The sequence below is a fragment of the Haliaeetus leucocephalus genome, unplaced genomic scaffold (genome assembly GCF_000737465.1).
Source record: "Haliaeetus leucocephalus isolate CR32 unplaced genomic scaffold, Haliaeetus_leucocephalus-4.0 Scaffold339, whole genome shotgun sequence".
In the NCBI taxonomy this organism is placed as follows: Eukaryota; Metazoa; Chordata; class Aves; order Accipitriformes; family Accipitridae; genus Haliaeetus; species Haliaeetus leucocephalus.
Window position 1 is genome coordinate 19859801 of NW_010972775.1, and position 16780 is coordinate 19876580.

Here is a 16780-nt window from a genome sequence, read left to right on the forward strand (position 1 = left end):
TCATTTTTAAAAAAAAAAAAAGATTTCGTACCTGCCCTAGTCCCTCATAAATACTGTGTATTATTTTCTAACAAAAATCAGTATTTTTCTCTCATCAGTTAGTTATTCCAGTCTAATATCAAAGCTGCACAATCTTGGTTACTGAAGGCATAACATAGTGTACTGGCAAACATGTTGGAACAATTTCCAGTAATTTTGGCTAAGTCTAGAGGAAGTGGAAAGTAATACAGATTAACTCAAAAGGCTACACATTCCCTTAAATGAGCTGGAAAACAGGACTTAACACCAGAAGGTAATTGCAGTGAGCATCCAATAGCAAAACTTGAAATTTAATGTTCTTTTTCACTCTTGTTGTAACTAAATTTATGTTCTTTCTTTATTAGCCTCAACTGCAAAAACTCTGATTTTATTCTAAACAAGCTTGTGTGCCACAGCAGAGAAATAAAACTCTCTTCATGTTACACAAATATTTGGTCTCTCTAACTGGCATTTTTTTCCTCCACACCTCCCCCCATCTTCAGGGTTAATAAAATTTCAGCCTCCATGATAATATCTTGGAAGTAGCTCAGGGGGCGAGTTATTTACGTTAATGGGAGAAATAACAAGATTTAGCTGTAGAGAATCTTGAGGGTGGAGTCAGCACTTGTTTATGGAGTTTGGCTTTCCTGAGTCCCCACAGAGCGATTCCCAGTAGTCATGGCCTTTCTTGTTTTCTTTTGAGCAAGGGCCTGTTATCATGTCTCACTCCGTAGCCTGTGAGAAAGCTGAGGCTGGGCTGTCTCGCATAGGCTTCGCCTGGCTGTGTGAACAGATTACAGCATTCCGCTTGTTAGTACGAGCCACGGAGCAGAAATGTTCTACTGTTATGTTACTGGGCAATGATAAAGTTGGCAGTCTTTTTATGGTTAGGTCCTCAAAGTGGCAGTTCATGTTTTAGTGATAAGGAGACAGAGCTTTGGATATCAGACCCAGACGACTTATCTGTAACAGTGAACCGTGGCTTAAATCCTTCCACAATGACAGGAACCCCATCTGGAGTGAAGGTTTCCAGAATCTTAAACAGGAGATACTGAGGCATTTTCCTTCCTCATGAGTCAAAGCAGAGTTAACCCCATTGTTATAAAAAATAAATAAAAAAACCAGTGACCAAGAGGAAGGATGCATTTTTATATTTAACTAAATCTCTTCCTTTATATTAGAACTTTGAGTATAATTTTCAGATAGATCTGGGAGGATGAATTGGCAGCGTTATGCTTAAAAGCTTTCACTTGATTGTTTTAGAATATTGAAAGGAGCACTAATGAAACTCCCATGCTGCAATACTTAGAATTGTTGTAACGTGTTTATCAAAGGAGGTGAACTGGACAGTATGTGTATTTCTTGCAAGATTTTTCTTCATAGTATCTAACACAGCTTCTAATCATGTCTTGGGCACTGCATATGCATGTTGACGCTGAGCACCAAGTAAAGACGTATTTGGATTCTATTTACAGAATTCTGTGGGTTGCAGGGGTTAAGTGTAATCCAGACTATACTGTGTTAACATTTTCCCTGCTGATATCAAAGTGTAGAAGAGTGGCAGGCTGACTTGTTAGAAAGGGTGGGGAGAGGGATAACAGGCTCCGACCTTGAGAGGCCAAACAGCCGGCCCTTGTATGGCCAAGTCCATATACGTGTCCAGCTGATTGGTTAGAGGAGCAGGATCAGTGCCGTGACAGGTGTTGGAGGAAGCTACACCTGTTTTCCCCATATGCTGATTTAGTGATTACATTTTTGTGGGAGTTCCAGATACTGTGTGGGATACGCGGAGCAAGCCAAGAAACTTGAGAAGGAATTATAGCTTATGGTGACCTGTGATATTAAAGAATTTCAAATGGCGTAATTGAATTTTCAAGTACTGCTTTAAAACTGAAGTAGAAATAGGCAGTATTTTGCATATATATATGAATAGCGAGAAAGTCTTTTGTACTTTTTATTGTACTAAGAATTAGTAGATAGCACTCCAAGAAAAATACAGATGAATACTATAGTCTAAAACAGTTTGGTTTTTAAATCAGAAATTCAGTGTGTTATGGAAACATAGCTTCTATGGGAAAACAAATGCAATTTCTTTATGGTGCTGAGAACATCAGCTTGCAGATTTCAAATCTTTAGGGGTTTTTGTGTACAATTTATAGAATATAGATGATTTCTCACAAAAAGAAAACATACAACACTGCTAACGTGTAAATGTTTAAAAATTTATGTTGCTTTCCTTTTTAATTTTTTTTTTTAAATATTAAAGATTTTTCAATAGGTAATATTTTAAATCTTGTTTCGTTATAAATGAGAACTTGCAAAGAAAGATTTCTGATTGTGTAATAGGGTGAAAAAGAAAAACAACAAGGAATACAAATACCTCTTAAAATTTGATCACGAGACCTGTAGTTTCACATCCTTTCTTTCAGTAGCTTATTTGTAATGCCTAGGTTGTAGGCAAGTTTGGTTTTTTTTCCAGGCAATGTTGCTGTGAGTTCTCCATCAGAAAACAGGAAGTAGCTCAATGAAGCAGTTGCATCAAGTTAGCCTAAAGGAGTCTGAAAAACTTATATTTAGCTAACTAAGTCATTTTAGAGAGGGATTATGTAATTTCTTTTTATACTTCTTTTTGCAGTTCTTGTTATCATGCAGGATGACAGAAGCACGGGAAAATCCTGCCTTTATAAACTACTGAGACCAAGTGTTACATCTATTAATGTACTGCAGTTGTTGAATTTGACCGAAAATTTTGGCCACTGTGTTTCTCAGAGTTTAACTGTATGCTCTTTAAAAAGTGAATATTAAAATTTGGATGCTGAAATCAAATTATTAAAGATGCAGTAAACTGGCTTTTAATTACCAGTGATGTCATTAACACCTTTGCTATAGGCTTGAATGTTCCTTGTATGTCAGGCAACTTTACTCCATCAGCCAGTATCTAAAAACGGTTTTGCATGGAACGCTGGAGAGATGAAGTGGTTGTAGGTTGAAGTTACCCATGAGATGGCACCTGGGAGAGTCTGTGCCTCTGAATGAACCTTTTTTCTTTGTGTACTATGCCACTATTTTGAAAGACTAAGCCTCTCTGTTGAACAGTGAGTTTTGTCTGTGAAAGTTTCATTCATGTAGTTTCAGTGGCTCTGAATGATTCAGTAGTATACAAAATTTCTTGGCAAGTTAGTATGATTTGTATGTGAATTTTCCAATTGTATTTCAGACCTTAAGAAAGAAAGGCCTTAATGGTTGTGAGAGCCCTGATGCTGACGATTACTTTGAGCACAGTCCACTATCGGAGGACAGATTCAGCAAACTAAATGAAGATAGTGATTTTATTTTCAAGCGAGGCCCTGTAAGTACTTTTATTTTATCTCTACTTTTTATTTGTTGATCCTTTTTATTAACTTCATTATTTAGGCTCTGAACAAGAAGGAACACAGAGGGTGCGACAGCCCGGACCCTGACACTTCATATGTGCTCACGCCACATACAGAAGAAAAATATAAAAAAATTAATGAAGAGTTTGATAATATGATGCGGAATCATAAAATCGCAGTGAGTACTAAAGTATGGTTTGTGCTTCTATTACATGCATGAGAATTTTCATGGTGTTTGCTTACCACTGAAAACTACTGCAAAGACAAGAGGATGTAATGGTTTGAGAAGGGTATACATATTTGAGGAAAAATGAGGTGCTGATACTTGATCTTCGTAAAATACATTTTATCTTAAAGAATAAGAAGATTTATCTCTAGCTTCTCTTTTGCACTCATAGTTTTTCATACCTTGTGAACCTGAGGTAACGTTTCTAAATTTCAGGAGCCTAGCTGCATTGCCTAATCCTACCTAAAATATTTTTATAAAGATAAATTTTGTTGTGGGATGTAGGATAGTTTCTTTACATCTTGTAGCTCTTTGTCTGTTGATCAAGATTTTACAGTATGTTACAAGCAAGCAAATAGAATTGGATTAATTTTGTTATCAAATCAGTGGAATTTATTTTGCTAAAGGCTGGATGTAGAAAGGCTTTTATATCTTTAAAGATAAAGACTGGTGCACAATGGGAGCCTCAAAAGATTGGTGTCTTACTCCTCTTGAAATTCTAACAGATACTTCCTTGGACACTGAAAGATCTTTGAAAATTTTGTCCCAAGCACCTAACCCATTTGCAGCCATAAGTCATTTGGCTTCAGAACTCAAGAAGTTTGGGGATAACAGCAGTGTAAATTTTGCATGTTTTTCATGGAGGTGTACTTGATGACTTCTAATTTCCATCTACAAAAACCAATTAGTGTTGAGTATTACAGGGGAAGTATTTTCTAAGAAAACTAATACAGGGCTCTGCCACAGCCTTTGAATTTTTTAACATTGCAAATCTTGTAGCAATTAAAGTAAATGGACTGGCTAGGTTAATCGGCACAGACCCTGGAGCAATTGAGTAGTGTGTCCCCAAATGACTTGCTGATACTAGAAATTATTTCATTGTTCAGAGCAATAAGGGCATCTCTTGGGACTTAACAGCAAACTGGCAGTGTTGATACCCAGCACCACTTCTTTTAGCAAGTTCTTTATTCTTGAGTGAAGCCAATATCTTCTCATTTTGCTTTGTTTTGAAGCTTTTGATATCCAACATTCCTGTGTTGAGCTATCTTCAGGCCTCATCTTTCAGTACCTTGCAGCTAAATTGCTCTCCCTTGATTTTCTGTGGTCTTCACGAACAGCCTAAATTGTCTGTGCAGACATCAGTGTAAATAAAAAAGGCAACATAATGTTTTAGCTCTATAGTTCTGTATTTATAGCTTAAATCAGACCTGTTACAGTTCTATTTCCAGTACTTATGGGTCTGTATAAGAACATAGTTTCTTTTGTTCTGGTGCACTCATTACTGTGAAAAGATAGGAATGAGGCAAAGCGTGAAGAATTCAGTCATAACCAAATGAGTACCATAGATGGGCAGAGGCAGCCTTTATTGTAAGGTGTGGGGGGCAAGCTGTCGTTTATTAGTTCTGTTATTGAGAAATCTACAGAAAAAAAATTTCCAACTGTTAGCTTTTAGCATTGTTTTAAGCATACTTAGGTATTTCAAGTTTAGTTTGAGTTACTTGACAGCATGCTGTTTAAAAACAACCTTTTTTTTTTTGTAGATATTGAATAGTTTCTTGAAGTAGTTTCCCGTGAAAACAAATACCAGTGCAGCTTGTCATTAGTTAGATACTGTGAATGATTTGCTAGCATTGCATCGCTATGCTTCATTACTTTTTCCTTCCGTCTGTGCCAAAAATTGATAATTATTCTTAGAATGCTTCAGTAGGGAGGGACACTGTCGTTGGCTCTCACTAGTAAGAGATTTTGTTTCTTTTAGAAAATGTATTCTTCTCTTTTAATTTAGTGTAGTTATTGTTTTATTTCTAACAGTATCAAAATTGTTGTACAGAAGTATCATTCTAAGTAAATTTTAAGCTGCACATGACAATAGTGCATCTTTTTAAGTATACTTGCTAGGTCATGAATGTTTGTTATCTGCATTTGACCTCTAAATCAAAACTATTGTCTCTCTCCTCTGTCAATAAATATTACTGAATTTTTACCCTTAAATTGTACCTGTCATGGTTTTGTTTTCAGTAATTATGAGAGTTGTGAAAGATAATAGTCCCTTTTGTTTCAGCAACTCAGCATTGTCAAAGGATAGGAATGAGACAAAGGCCAAAGTAGTTAGTCATAACCAAATGAGTACCATAGATGGGCAGGCATCTAAGCTTTTGATTCAAATAGTTGTGGAAACACGAACACATACACTTCAGAAAAATAGTTGCCTTTTAAATAATGCAGTAAAAATTAGAATTTTACATAATGAGATTTGCAAAAAAGAAAGATGGAGTGGTTATTCAAGCAGGTGCTTGTGGAACACAGCTCAGAATAATGATAGTTGAAATGTTTCAATTCAAATTACTGAACCTTGTGACTTTCTAAAGATCTGTTTGCTTTTTTTAGTCTGAGAAAGAAAAAGTTTTAGAGATTAGTAGCAGTATTTTGGCAAGGTTATTAATAGAAAATGTTATTACTAACTTTTTCTTTTTTGTGTAATAACTATTTATTTTATAATGTGCATGTTTATGCTTACGTTTTGAAGATGCAACAGTTCATTGATTTGTAGACATGTTTACCTTGTCATTGCTTTGTAATAATCCAAATTAACTGGTAAATCTGTATTTCTGAGCTTGTGAATTCATGTGAATATCTTCAATTTTTTGTGTTTGAACTTTCATATTTTAGAAGTTTGAGTAATTCTTTTGGAACTGCATTTATATGATGTATAAGAGTTTAACACCATACTCTACAACAAATGGTTGTTTTAAAATTGTATGCTTAATAGAGTTTAAAAACTAACATAATTAACTCTTCTTTTTTTTTTTTTTCCTTAAAAACCTGAGTAATTCTTGGCAATCTTTAATGTGTATTTTTATAACATGCTATTTCTGCAAACATAGTTAATGCTAATGTTGTTGTCTTGTGTGTGTTCCTCGTCTTCTTTCCTCCAGCCCGGCTTGCCTGCTCAGAACTTCTCGATGTCAGTTACAGTTCCAGTGTCCAATCCCAACACTTTAACCTACAGTAACCCAGGGAGTTCCCTCGTATCCCCATCACTGGCAGCCAGTTCATCGTTAACAGACACAACCATGCTCTCCCCACCTCAGACCACCCTGCATCGGAACGTATCACCTGGGGCCCCTCAGAGACCACCGAGTACTGGCAATGCAGGTAAGATTTCAGTACTGTTGTGCTTTCCTTTTATATTCTCTTTTTTTTTTTTTTTATTAAATTAAAAAAACCCACAAACACCCCCCTCACCCTCCCCCCCCCCCCCAAGTAACAGGTTCTTAATGGTATCGGTGCTTTTTCTTTTTTGTAACAGCTTAAGTTTTGAAGTACAAAATTATATGATACTGTAATGAAAGCAAGTTAGTTTAATGCTCTGGCTTATTTTTTTAGGTGGAATGCTGGGCACAACTGACCTCACAGTGCCAAATGGAGCTGGTACCAGTCCAGTTGGTAAGTGCAGTATTATGTCTTTGTTGAAAAATAGTATTGTGGTTTTAGTTTCACAGTTACTCAAAAGCAATTTTTTATTTTGACTGTTTTGAAGTGGTTTTGGAAAAACAAAGGTTGTAATTTTCTTAATTGCCTTGTAATTGTCAAGTCTCATAAATTCTTATCAGGCATTTAACTTTTGACTACCATGCCCTTTCCAATTCAGTAATATTTGCATTTTTTATTTTAGTGGCTTTCAGTAGTAGCATGCTGCTCTTGCTTTTGTGTTTCTTTACAGGTGTAATTTCAGCACTCTAAAGAGATCTTATGTTTGCCATATTTCTTACTTTGTATGAAATTGACTGTGCTTACTAAACTATTACACTAAAGATAACTCAGCTGTGTTCTCAACTTTAGTATTCACAAGACCTGGATGTTTCATACTGGTTGTGGTGCCAATCAAAATGGAGAAAATACAGACTGTATTGTTTGTATTGCCATGTGTATCTTGCTAATCATTTTCTAGCAGTTATACGAAGAAAGCAATAAATCTTGGAAGCTGATAGCTAGATTCTCTCTTAATTTTGGAAGATGATCAGAATTTCTTTCAAAAACAAATGAGAGATCTTGCCAAAAATCAAATTCACAGTATTTTTTGGTCTTCAGTAAAAAGATATGATGGCACTTTTTCATTTAAATAATATTTTGTCTCCCCTAACTAAAATTTAGTACTCTGATAGAGGGCAGGCAGCCACTGAAATTTATCAGGCCACAGAAAGACAAAATAAATGACAGTTCACCCACTTCCTTCATGTTCCTTCCATTCCTTCAGATGTCTTGGTGACTGAAGGTCAATTTTGCAAATACACATAACTCTCCTCAGTATGTGTTCATAGCAAGGTATTAGAGAAGCAACTGTTGACCTTTCAGTATTTGCCCACTGGCTACTTAGTGTGGCAACTGGGAAAAAGTTCTCTGAAGATAAAGTCAGGCAATTGAATTTATGAATAAAAAATGCTGCAACTACAAGGCAGAAAGCACAGGATTGACTTTCCACTCTTCTTTGGATATGTGCAGTAAAGATATGAAATATTAAAGTGTGGTTTCCATCAGGTAAGCAAGATTTTAAATAGAGGAAAGTTCCTCAGTTGAAAGAGAGATGACTATTTTTAGAAAGTGTGGAGGTCAGCTGTTGATTTCCAAAGTATTTCTCAAGTCAGACTAAATAAGTTTATTATCAGGCCGTTTCAGGCCTCTCTTCCAAAATCAAGCTTCAGTAACAGCAGCCTCAGATTTAAGACTCCTTCTTTCAATAAGCAAATAAAACAGTTGTTTACAGCACTTGCTATAGAATATTAAACTGTAGAAATACCCAGTTACAGCAGCTTGGTGAACATATTTAATGCAGTAAAATGTTTTCCTTGTTGCACTTATTAATAGTTTATGTGAAAAGTCAAAATGTACCACTTATCTCTTATTTTCCAGAACATCGCACCCAAAATGTTATACATATACCCACTCATTTCTAGAAAGATTTTTCATACAAGTGTGTGTTGTGGCTATACAAGAACAGTGGAAGGTCTATAAGAAGCACCTCTAGTGAAATTCAAATACCTAGTTAACACCAGGATATTAAGCCACAGAGTACCCTGAGTTGTCAGAGCTCTACTTTCTACTAGGACATGGCAAGGCTTCTTTTAAATACTGTCAGGTGCACAGTAACCTTCTCAATTGAAAATTGAGAAACCATATATAACCAGATTGAGTAAATCTGCTAATTTGTCGATTTGAGCTTGACAGCTGCCGTTAAAGTGTGTATATCAAGTTAATTATGTCTGCAGACAACAATGGTTTTAGTTTCTTGCTACATTTATTGTAGAATTTGCTTTTAAATATATATTTTCTTCTTTTAGCTTTCAATCTTTTCTTTTAAACTTCTCAGGAATGGAGAATTTTCCTATGGATATAGTTGTGAAAGTTCATGTGTCAAGTTTGCAGCTCACAATTTGTAGGAGAGATGTCAAAGATAAAGATGGAGTACTGGCATACCCATATTCCCAAGTGTTTCCTTATAGACAAAGGAAAAACCCAAGTCTTACTCAACATTATGAAGTTTTGAGCATTTGAGATCTTGTTCTCATTTCTTTGAAAGATACTTATACGCCATTATCTCTGAGTAAAAAGCAAGTAAAGGTTATCTTGCAGAGTTGAGACTCAGTTCAAAGAAAGGTGTTGCATAAAATGGCTCATATTGAGTTCACATGAGTCTTTCTCAAGTCCTGTGTAACTTGATTGGAATAGATATGATTTGCTTTAGTAGTCAATCTGCCAACCTAACAGTTTTTCTGTGGAAAATAACGTTGAGTAAAAATATCTGTGCGTTGTAGCAAAGATTGGTAGGTGGTTTTTTATGTCTAGAACAGAAAATTTTGTGATCATTTTATAATACTGAGAGCTTGCTTCACATGCAGCTGTCATAACTCTTGAAAAAGCATTTTTATTTTGTAATATTTTTAAAATTTTACCCACCACATAAAAAACATTTGCTGAAAATTTTTACTTGGCAAGTATATCAGTTTTGAGAGGAGGAAAATGTCTGGCATTGTAACAGTGTTTGCTTTTGAGCTAATTTATTTTTTCTATTAATTAGATCAAATGTTTTGGAGCTAGAATTTTCATGATACCGTTGCCCCTGGTCAGTGTTAAACCCTGTTCAGTTTGTGATGGGCATTTAACACACTTCAAGAATCTCATGTCACCAGGATGTGTACAACTTGCTATTCGTTGTCAACATCATCATGGCTTGAACACGTGCTGCATGTCTGTATTACTCCTTTCAAAAGGCTATGGATTCTAATTAGGCAAAGTGTAGCCTTACTTGCTCCGAGTACCCAAATACCGGGGAGAGTTTCCTTTACTTTGAACTGAAAGGACTTGATGGGTGGATCACCTTCAAATTTGTCATAAGGAGGTCTGCTTCAGTGTGTTCCAGTAGATTCGGTATTATACCTCGAATCATCCAGAGGTTGCTAGTGAAGTGCACTTCCAGTGAAGTTGTCCCATTCTTGAGGACTCCTGAGAATCAGAAAGGCTCAAAAGAAGTACCACTGTTACCCAATCTCTACTTTTTCTTCCATACCTTTCACATATGGCATTGAGCTAGAACCATGCAGAGGACCTGAGCTGGTTTTCATTGCCAAGACTGCATGAAAACCATAAATGCTGCGACCTTGGACTAAGATGAGTTCCCTAAGTTCTCCCCAGTCTTAGGTGATTTTGAAGTTGTTGGAGGTGGATGCTTTTTCTGATCTTGCAAGGACACAGTATTATCTGTCTATACGTTTCTTCGTCAGTGAAGTAGCCCTTCTGGTCAGATGCAGATTATGGACCCACTTAATCTCCTGGGAAGTTATCTTTCCTCTTCACAATTTTATCATCAGGAGAACGGATGAGAAAGATCTAGTCTTTTTAAATACTGAATTTCTCCTTTTTGTTCCAGAGCTGTATTTTCTCTAAAGTCCTCACTAATCTTCAGATTCTGAGAATGTGAAGTAACTTGAGGAATATTGAATTTCTTTGGAATAGAGCTGAAGGATATACCTGCTTGAAAAACTGTTGCCTTGTGAGCTATTGGATCTCTATTAAGAGCCAATCTAGATCATGTGTGGTCTTTTATCCTGGCCTCAGGAAGGATTATGCAGAAGTGGAGCTGTCAGCTTGCATGCACCTGCAAACTGCTTGTATATTGCTAGAAAGGGATCAAGACAGAGAACTGTGAAAGGCCACACCTGTAAATGCTTCCTGTCATCCTAAGGGCTTGCCTGATTGGGAGAGCTTTTTCTGCATGTCTGAGGATAAAAGAATCTTTCGGCTTGGTCTTTCACAAGTCTGAGTCAAGTGACTAATATGCTGGAATTCTTAAGAGTACACCAGAAGGCTTCAATAAAAAAACAGCTTTCTGTGCATACCTTTCTATTCATGTTGTTTTATTAAATGAGAAGTATCCAGCTAACTCTGGAAAAACATACCTCTTGCAGGAATTTTGCTTGAAGCTGGATTGATGCTATCAGCTTCTTCCTTAAGAAAACAGACTTTCTTCTCCCTCCACCCCCACTCTCAAACTCACCAGCCTGTATCGTCTGAATCAGCTAAAAAGATTGGCACTGTTGTTGTAGATGACCACCTTAGGCAAGCAGCTGTAAACCTTGAGCATATTCCTACTTAAGGTTATGCGTTACTGGTGGTATTTCTAATCTGCTATACTTGCTCTTTAGTGAGACAGGTAGTATCTGTCGTTGATAGTCTTTCACTAGACAGAGCTTCTCACTTCCTAGCTTGTATTGAAAGGGCTTTGACTTAAGAAGGTGTGTTCAAGTGATGCTAAATGCAGTGGACAAAGGTTCTTGCTCTGTAATGTCAGTAGCGTTGGCATAATGTTTTACCTCACTCTGATTTTTAAGATGATGCAGGTAAATACAACAGTTAGTGTTTCATCCTTCTCCAAGGAAGAAGCTGAAGGATCCCTGAAGAACACTGAGAGCAGCCTATTTACTCTTACAGCTTCCAAGCTGTCCTCAAGGAAAAGGAGTACTGAAAGTGGACCGCAGACCGGCTGTTTCACAGGGTGCAAGCTGACCCCTTTTCTTTTGCTAGATGTCAGCATGTAACAAAGCTTGATCCATCCATCCTCCTCTGATTACATCAGCTCACAAGAAATGACTGGCTGAAACCAGCATGAAAAACATGCTGGTAGAAGAAAGCATTTGGGGTGGGGTTTGTTGTTGTTGTTGTTGTTTTTTAATTGTAGCAGTCTCTCCTTGGAAACCATCCATCCACATGTGGTCAGTTCAACCCCTGAACTACCCTTAGAATTCAGTTGAAATTTCATATATTGTTTTGAGTTCATTATCTTACTGTAATTTCTGATTAACTAAGAGGTACAAGATAATTTCGGTTAGAATTTGCCACATGTATAACAAATTATTAATCTCCTATCTGGATTGAAGTATTGCAGCATACCTGTTTGTGTGAAGTCTCAACTTTTATATAATGTCACCTTGCCCAGGATACACCACCACACATACTCAGATGTTCTAAACATATCACTTCTGTCATCCATTCTTTACGTTGGCTTTGTATAGATACATAGACACCAACAAGTTGAGAAAGTAGAACTCTGGTTTCATTACCTGTAAACCATGTAGTTCACAAAAGACCTAAGAGGGGTCCAATTGCCACTGCTAGTGTTTCACACAAAGTTGAATAACATTTAGATACAGAAGCAGTATGCCTTTCTTTTAGGTTTGCTGCTGCATTCTGAATAATAACCCTGGTCTTGAAGAAGGCCCATTTAAGTTCTAAATATCCTTGAAAATTGTCTCTCCTTGTATGTAGCTTTAGGTAAAAAAATTCTCCAGCAACCTGGGAAATGATGGGGTTTTTTAGTTTTGTAACATGAGTAAGCATTCCCTTGACACTGCCATGTGTATTTCTTTTTGCTGCATTTCAGTATCTAAAGTACTGCCTGAGAAGTATAAATCTTATGTTAGACATGTTTCAAAATCTTATATTACTGTCAAAGGTATATTTTAATTCTAATTATAGTATTATCTGAAGTATTGATTTGTCAAGATCAGTGGAAATACATTTCAGCTTCCTTGAGACGTTATAGTAAATTCTTTCCAAAGCTGTCAGAGAACTTAAGCTTTTTGAAATGATGCTAGAATCAGCAGTGATTTCTGTGCAAAGCTGAAAATGGTATGAACAGCATATGCTGGGGTTTTTTTTGGGGGGGGTGTGTTTGTTTGTTTGTTTTTCATTTCCACTTAAAGCTATCATATTACCAAAAAAAAGTAAATAAACTGAGCAAGTAATGCACATAGAAATGCTATTGTTGTATTTACTTGCAATACGTTTCTCCCCCTATACCCCACCCTGCCCTACATGTAAATGTTTTTCTTCAACAGATTTTTATCTGGTCTTCTAGATGCAGAGTGAATTGATGGCTTGTTGCAAGCACAGTTTTCAGTTTACTTCTAATTATGTGACATTTGTTGGTTGTATGATGTCATTTGAGGCATAAATATTTATTCACTACCATTCTTATTTTTGCTTCGTCTTATATTGCTTAGCTGCTTGCCCACAATTATTTTCCAAAACTCCGTATAACTGTTGAATTTCTCCAAAGGTGAACCACAAGAAAAGATTAATGGCACCAATGACTATAATTTATTCCTTGAGTAGTAATAAGTACATGGAGTACTTTCCAGCCACGTGTGTTCATTGTTTCAGCTGATGTGATTTATATAGTGAAATATGAGTCTGGCTCATGTAATTGAATGCTATGTCTTGGGCTGCAGGACGATAAATGAGATTAAGCTGTAATACGTTTCTGAAGGCAGAATACACAGTTGTTAAAATGGCTGAGTTTTAACATTTAGCTTCAGAAAAGAAGTTACTTCAAAAGTAAACATTTTCTGACTGAACAAGAGGTAGGCTAATGTACATTGGCAATGTTTGTTATCATAAAATCTAATTAAATTAAGATTCATGTAACTGAGAGCTTATCATCTTTGCATTGGTGTATGTTTTCCACATAAGTGTTTTGAACATGCTTTCATAGTCTGTTTTAAAGAATTAGAGTTAAATAAAACTCTTCCGATGGAAGTAAAAACAGTAGTCTTATTTTACGCTTACATAGGATTTCATATTCTGTTTCCATTTTCCAGTTTGATAGTGTTTTTAAACATAAAGTAATTGTCTTCGGAGAAGATCTATAGTGGGAAGGGTAGATACGATTTCTGTATTATACAAAATAGTAAGTAGAATTTATGGGATTCTTAAAGCCTCAGTTTGGCAAACTGCCGTATAGTTGCATCATCCTGTAATCATTATCTTTTTCTGGCTCCTGACCTTACCCTAAGAAATACCATGCTTTTAGTTACCCTTTCACTCTTAACTTATAATTTGATTTTCTTACTAGATTATTAACAGGAAAAAAGGCTTTAAGTTTCATATTAAAAACAAATACTCTACAGTCTTATTGCAGCCCCAGCATACGATTCTTCAGATAATCAATATAGATACTCCAGTGTTTGCCACATGTTCAATATTTGCTATTTATAACAAAGGGCTGCTATTGGATTAATACCCATAGTACTGCACACTTAATGACATTTTTTGTTTCTCCTGTTCTTAATATATTTTTTCTAAACACTCATTTTAAGAAATACTCAGCCTTTTGTCAGAACAAATGCTTTGACTCTGTCCTGCTGCTGAATGATACTGTGCAGAGAAGGCAATGGCAAGGATTTTGTTTTTGACAACACCACTAAAAGCATGAAATGTTTCTGAAGGATTGGCAGAGCCTTCTAATAAGGGCTACAGGAAGTGACTATATTGGGTGTGGAAGAAAGACACTGTCCAGATTTAACACACGAGCTACTGAAATACTTGAAAACAGAGGACAGGAAATGGTATCATAGGATAGACTAAAATGCTATACAGAACTCCATTGTTTATACAAAGTGTTATTGTTCTGAAGTTTAAATTCAACTCAGAACACCACAGCTTTGGCAGATAAAAGGTAACACTGACAGCCTAGTGAGTAGTAAAATGCTATGTATTATTAGATTAAAGCACAGACTTACTTTTTTATAACAATAAGTTCTTTAAATGTTCTGGCATTTTTTGCTGAAAATGGAAGAAACTGTAACCATTTTTTAGATACAATTTGATGAAAATTACGCTATTTTATAATGATTTTTTTCCTCCTTCACATCTGTTTCCAAATCCACTTCATTTTTACTCTGTCCATTGTGCAAGATTTCTCTTGCAATCTGATGCTGTGTAGGCTGTCTAATGTTTACGCTCATTTATAATGGATAGGTATTGATGCATAATTGTATTTAACAAAACCATGATTCTATGAAAACTGTTTCATAGTTTCAGGAACCTTAGGGGTAACACAGAACTTAATTTCTCTTTTTTGGCTGGTTCGTTTTTCTGTGTGACCTAGCTGTGGCTAGTTTTCTCCTACCAGTCAATAGTATATTTAGCTCTGGTAGGTATTCTTAGCTCCAGCCCAACTTTTCTGCCTCTGTAACTAAATTTTATCACTAACCTAGAAGAATCCCAATAAATTCTGCTGTTTTCAGCCGAGGAATGTAGATACTTTAATCATGAAATGAGTATTTGCTGTGGTTTTTAATACAGAAGGAAGAAGGCTGACATAAAAAGCTTTTTCTTCTTTCTGCTGTGTTCCTTCTTTCCCCTGTAACTTCCGAGTTAAACGGTAGATCCTCAGAAAACATATTCCCATATCTCCCATACAACTGCTTCAGGAAAGTACTAAATTAGAATAACTCCTCCTTGCTCTGCTAACCTTGAAAAACTCAAGGGACATATCCGATCATCCACGTATGGTCAGGCTTTTGGCACAGTAGGAAATCCACAAAGAAAGTAAATCCAGAATTTGAAATCCTGGCTTTAAAGTTGTGAATTTACTGCTCATCAATATGTGAACAAGAATACTGTGGTTGCAAATTCCACTAAGTTCTACCTAGTTAAAATTTTTTTCTTTAAAAATATTTAGCAAGAACTTTATTTCCAAAAGACCTTTGTAAAACATCTTCAGATCAGCGCAAGAGCTTTGTTGTAATTCTTGCATTAATCTTTGCTTTTTCCATTTCTAAATTGATAAAACAATATGTAGCGTTCCATTTATGGTGGACAGGGAAAAGGTGAGGATTGCATTTGGCAGTTCCCCCACCATGTAACAAGGATCAGTAGTAATGGAGGAGGCTCCTTCATTAGCATCCTGGTGAATTCACACCTAGGTTCTCAACATACACTAGATAAGCATCTTAGCCATACCAGTCACCTTCATGAAGTGTTGTGCTGTTATTGATATATGTTATTGTTCCTCATTCCTGCTAAGCTTTTAAAAGCATTAAAAATTTTGCTAAAGAAGGTAGAATGTGACACTGACAACTTTCTTATTTTAATTGCTTTTAGATTAATATGTATTTAATCTAATAAAATTGGATTGGGCATAGGGGCCTCTTCAAATTAGAATAATAATACAAAATTTATGCCAGTGTGGCTCTACAGGCTATTAGAAGAGAATTTCCCACACAGTGAACTTTGTGTAATAGACTTTTCCCTGAATTGTGACTATAAAGGCTGCTTTCAGTACTGCAATGTTAGTATAAACATAATCTTACCGTGAATTGTATTTATTTATACACACACATACACAAGTTCTGTAGTGTGAGTATAGGGTTCTCTGTTGTGAAGTTCCCCTTGCTTAATTTTTTTGTTCATTTGCAGCTGAATAAGGGGTGTGTGTGTGTTTTGGGAATCATTGCTATAAATATGATAAAATCATTGGAATGTGGCTTTAAATTTTTTTTGAGAAATATATTTTGGTTAACATGATTGGTGCTTTTGCCAGTACAGGAAAATAGCATACTAGACATTTAACCGTTTTACTGTCTTGTTACTTTTTTCTGATCTATTTTGAGTGTAAGCTAAGGCCTGTATCTTGAGCCTATTCAGCTTTTGGCGATTTCCATGCTGAAGCTGGGACCTGTAGGCTTTGGCTTGTCTAATTCTATTTAGAATGAGTATCAAGAGTAAGATAGAGAAAGACCTGTGTAATCGATGGGCGTAAATGATGTGTACATCTGTGTCCAGAGCTTGGAATGAATTTGCAGGAAAAGGATTTTTTCCCCTC

The 16780-nt window shown here is 36.0% G+C and overlaps 1 protein-coding gene across 3 annotated transcripts in view; it reads left to right on the forward strand.

Annotated features, from left to right (window-relative positions):
• MEF2A (myocyte enhancer factor 2A) overlaps positions 1–16780 on the forward strand; it is a 93509-nt gene that overhangs the window by 60283 nt on the left and 16446 nt on the right. The window contains exons 4-7 of one of the 3 annotated variants that reach the window (XM_010572035.1): positions 3236–3367; positions 3433–3570; positions 6555–6774; positions 7006–7065. In XM_010572035.1, coding sequence (XP_010570337.1) covers positions 3236–3367; positions 3433–3570; positions 6555–6774; positions 7006–7065 — 550 coding nt within the window. The remainder of the gene's footprint in view (positions 1–3235; positions 3368–3432; positions 3571–6554; positions 6775–7005; positions 7066–16780) is intronic. The other 2 variants (XM_010572034.1, XM_010572033.1) reach the window with 2 other exon arrangements.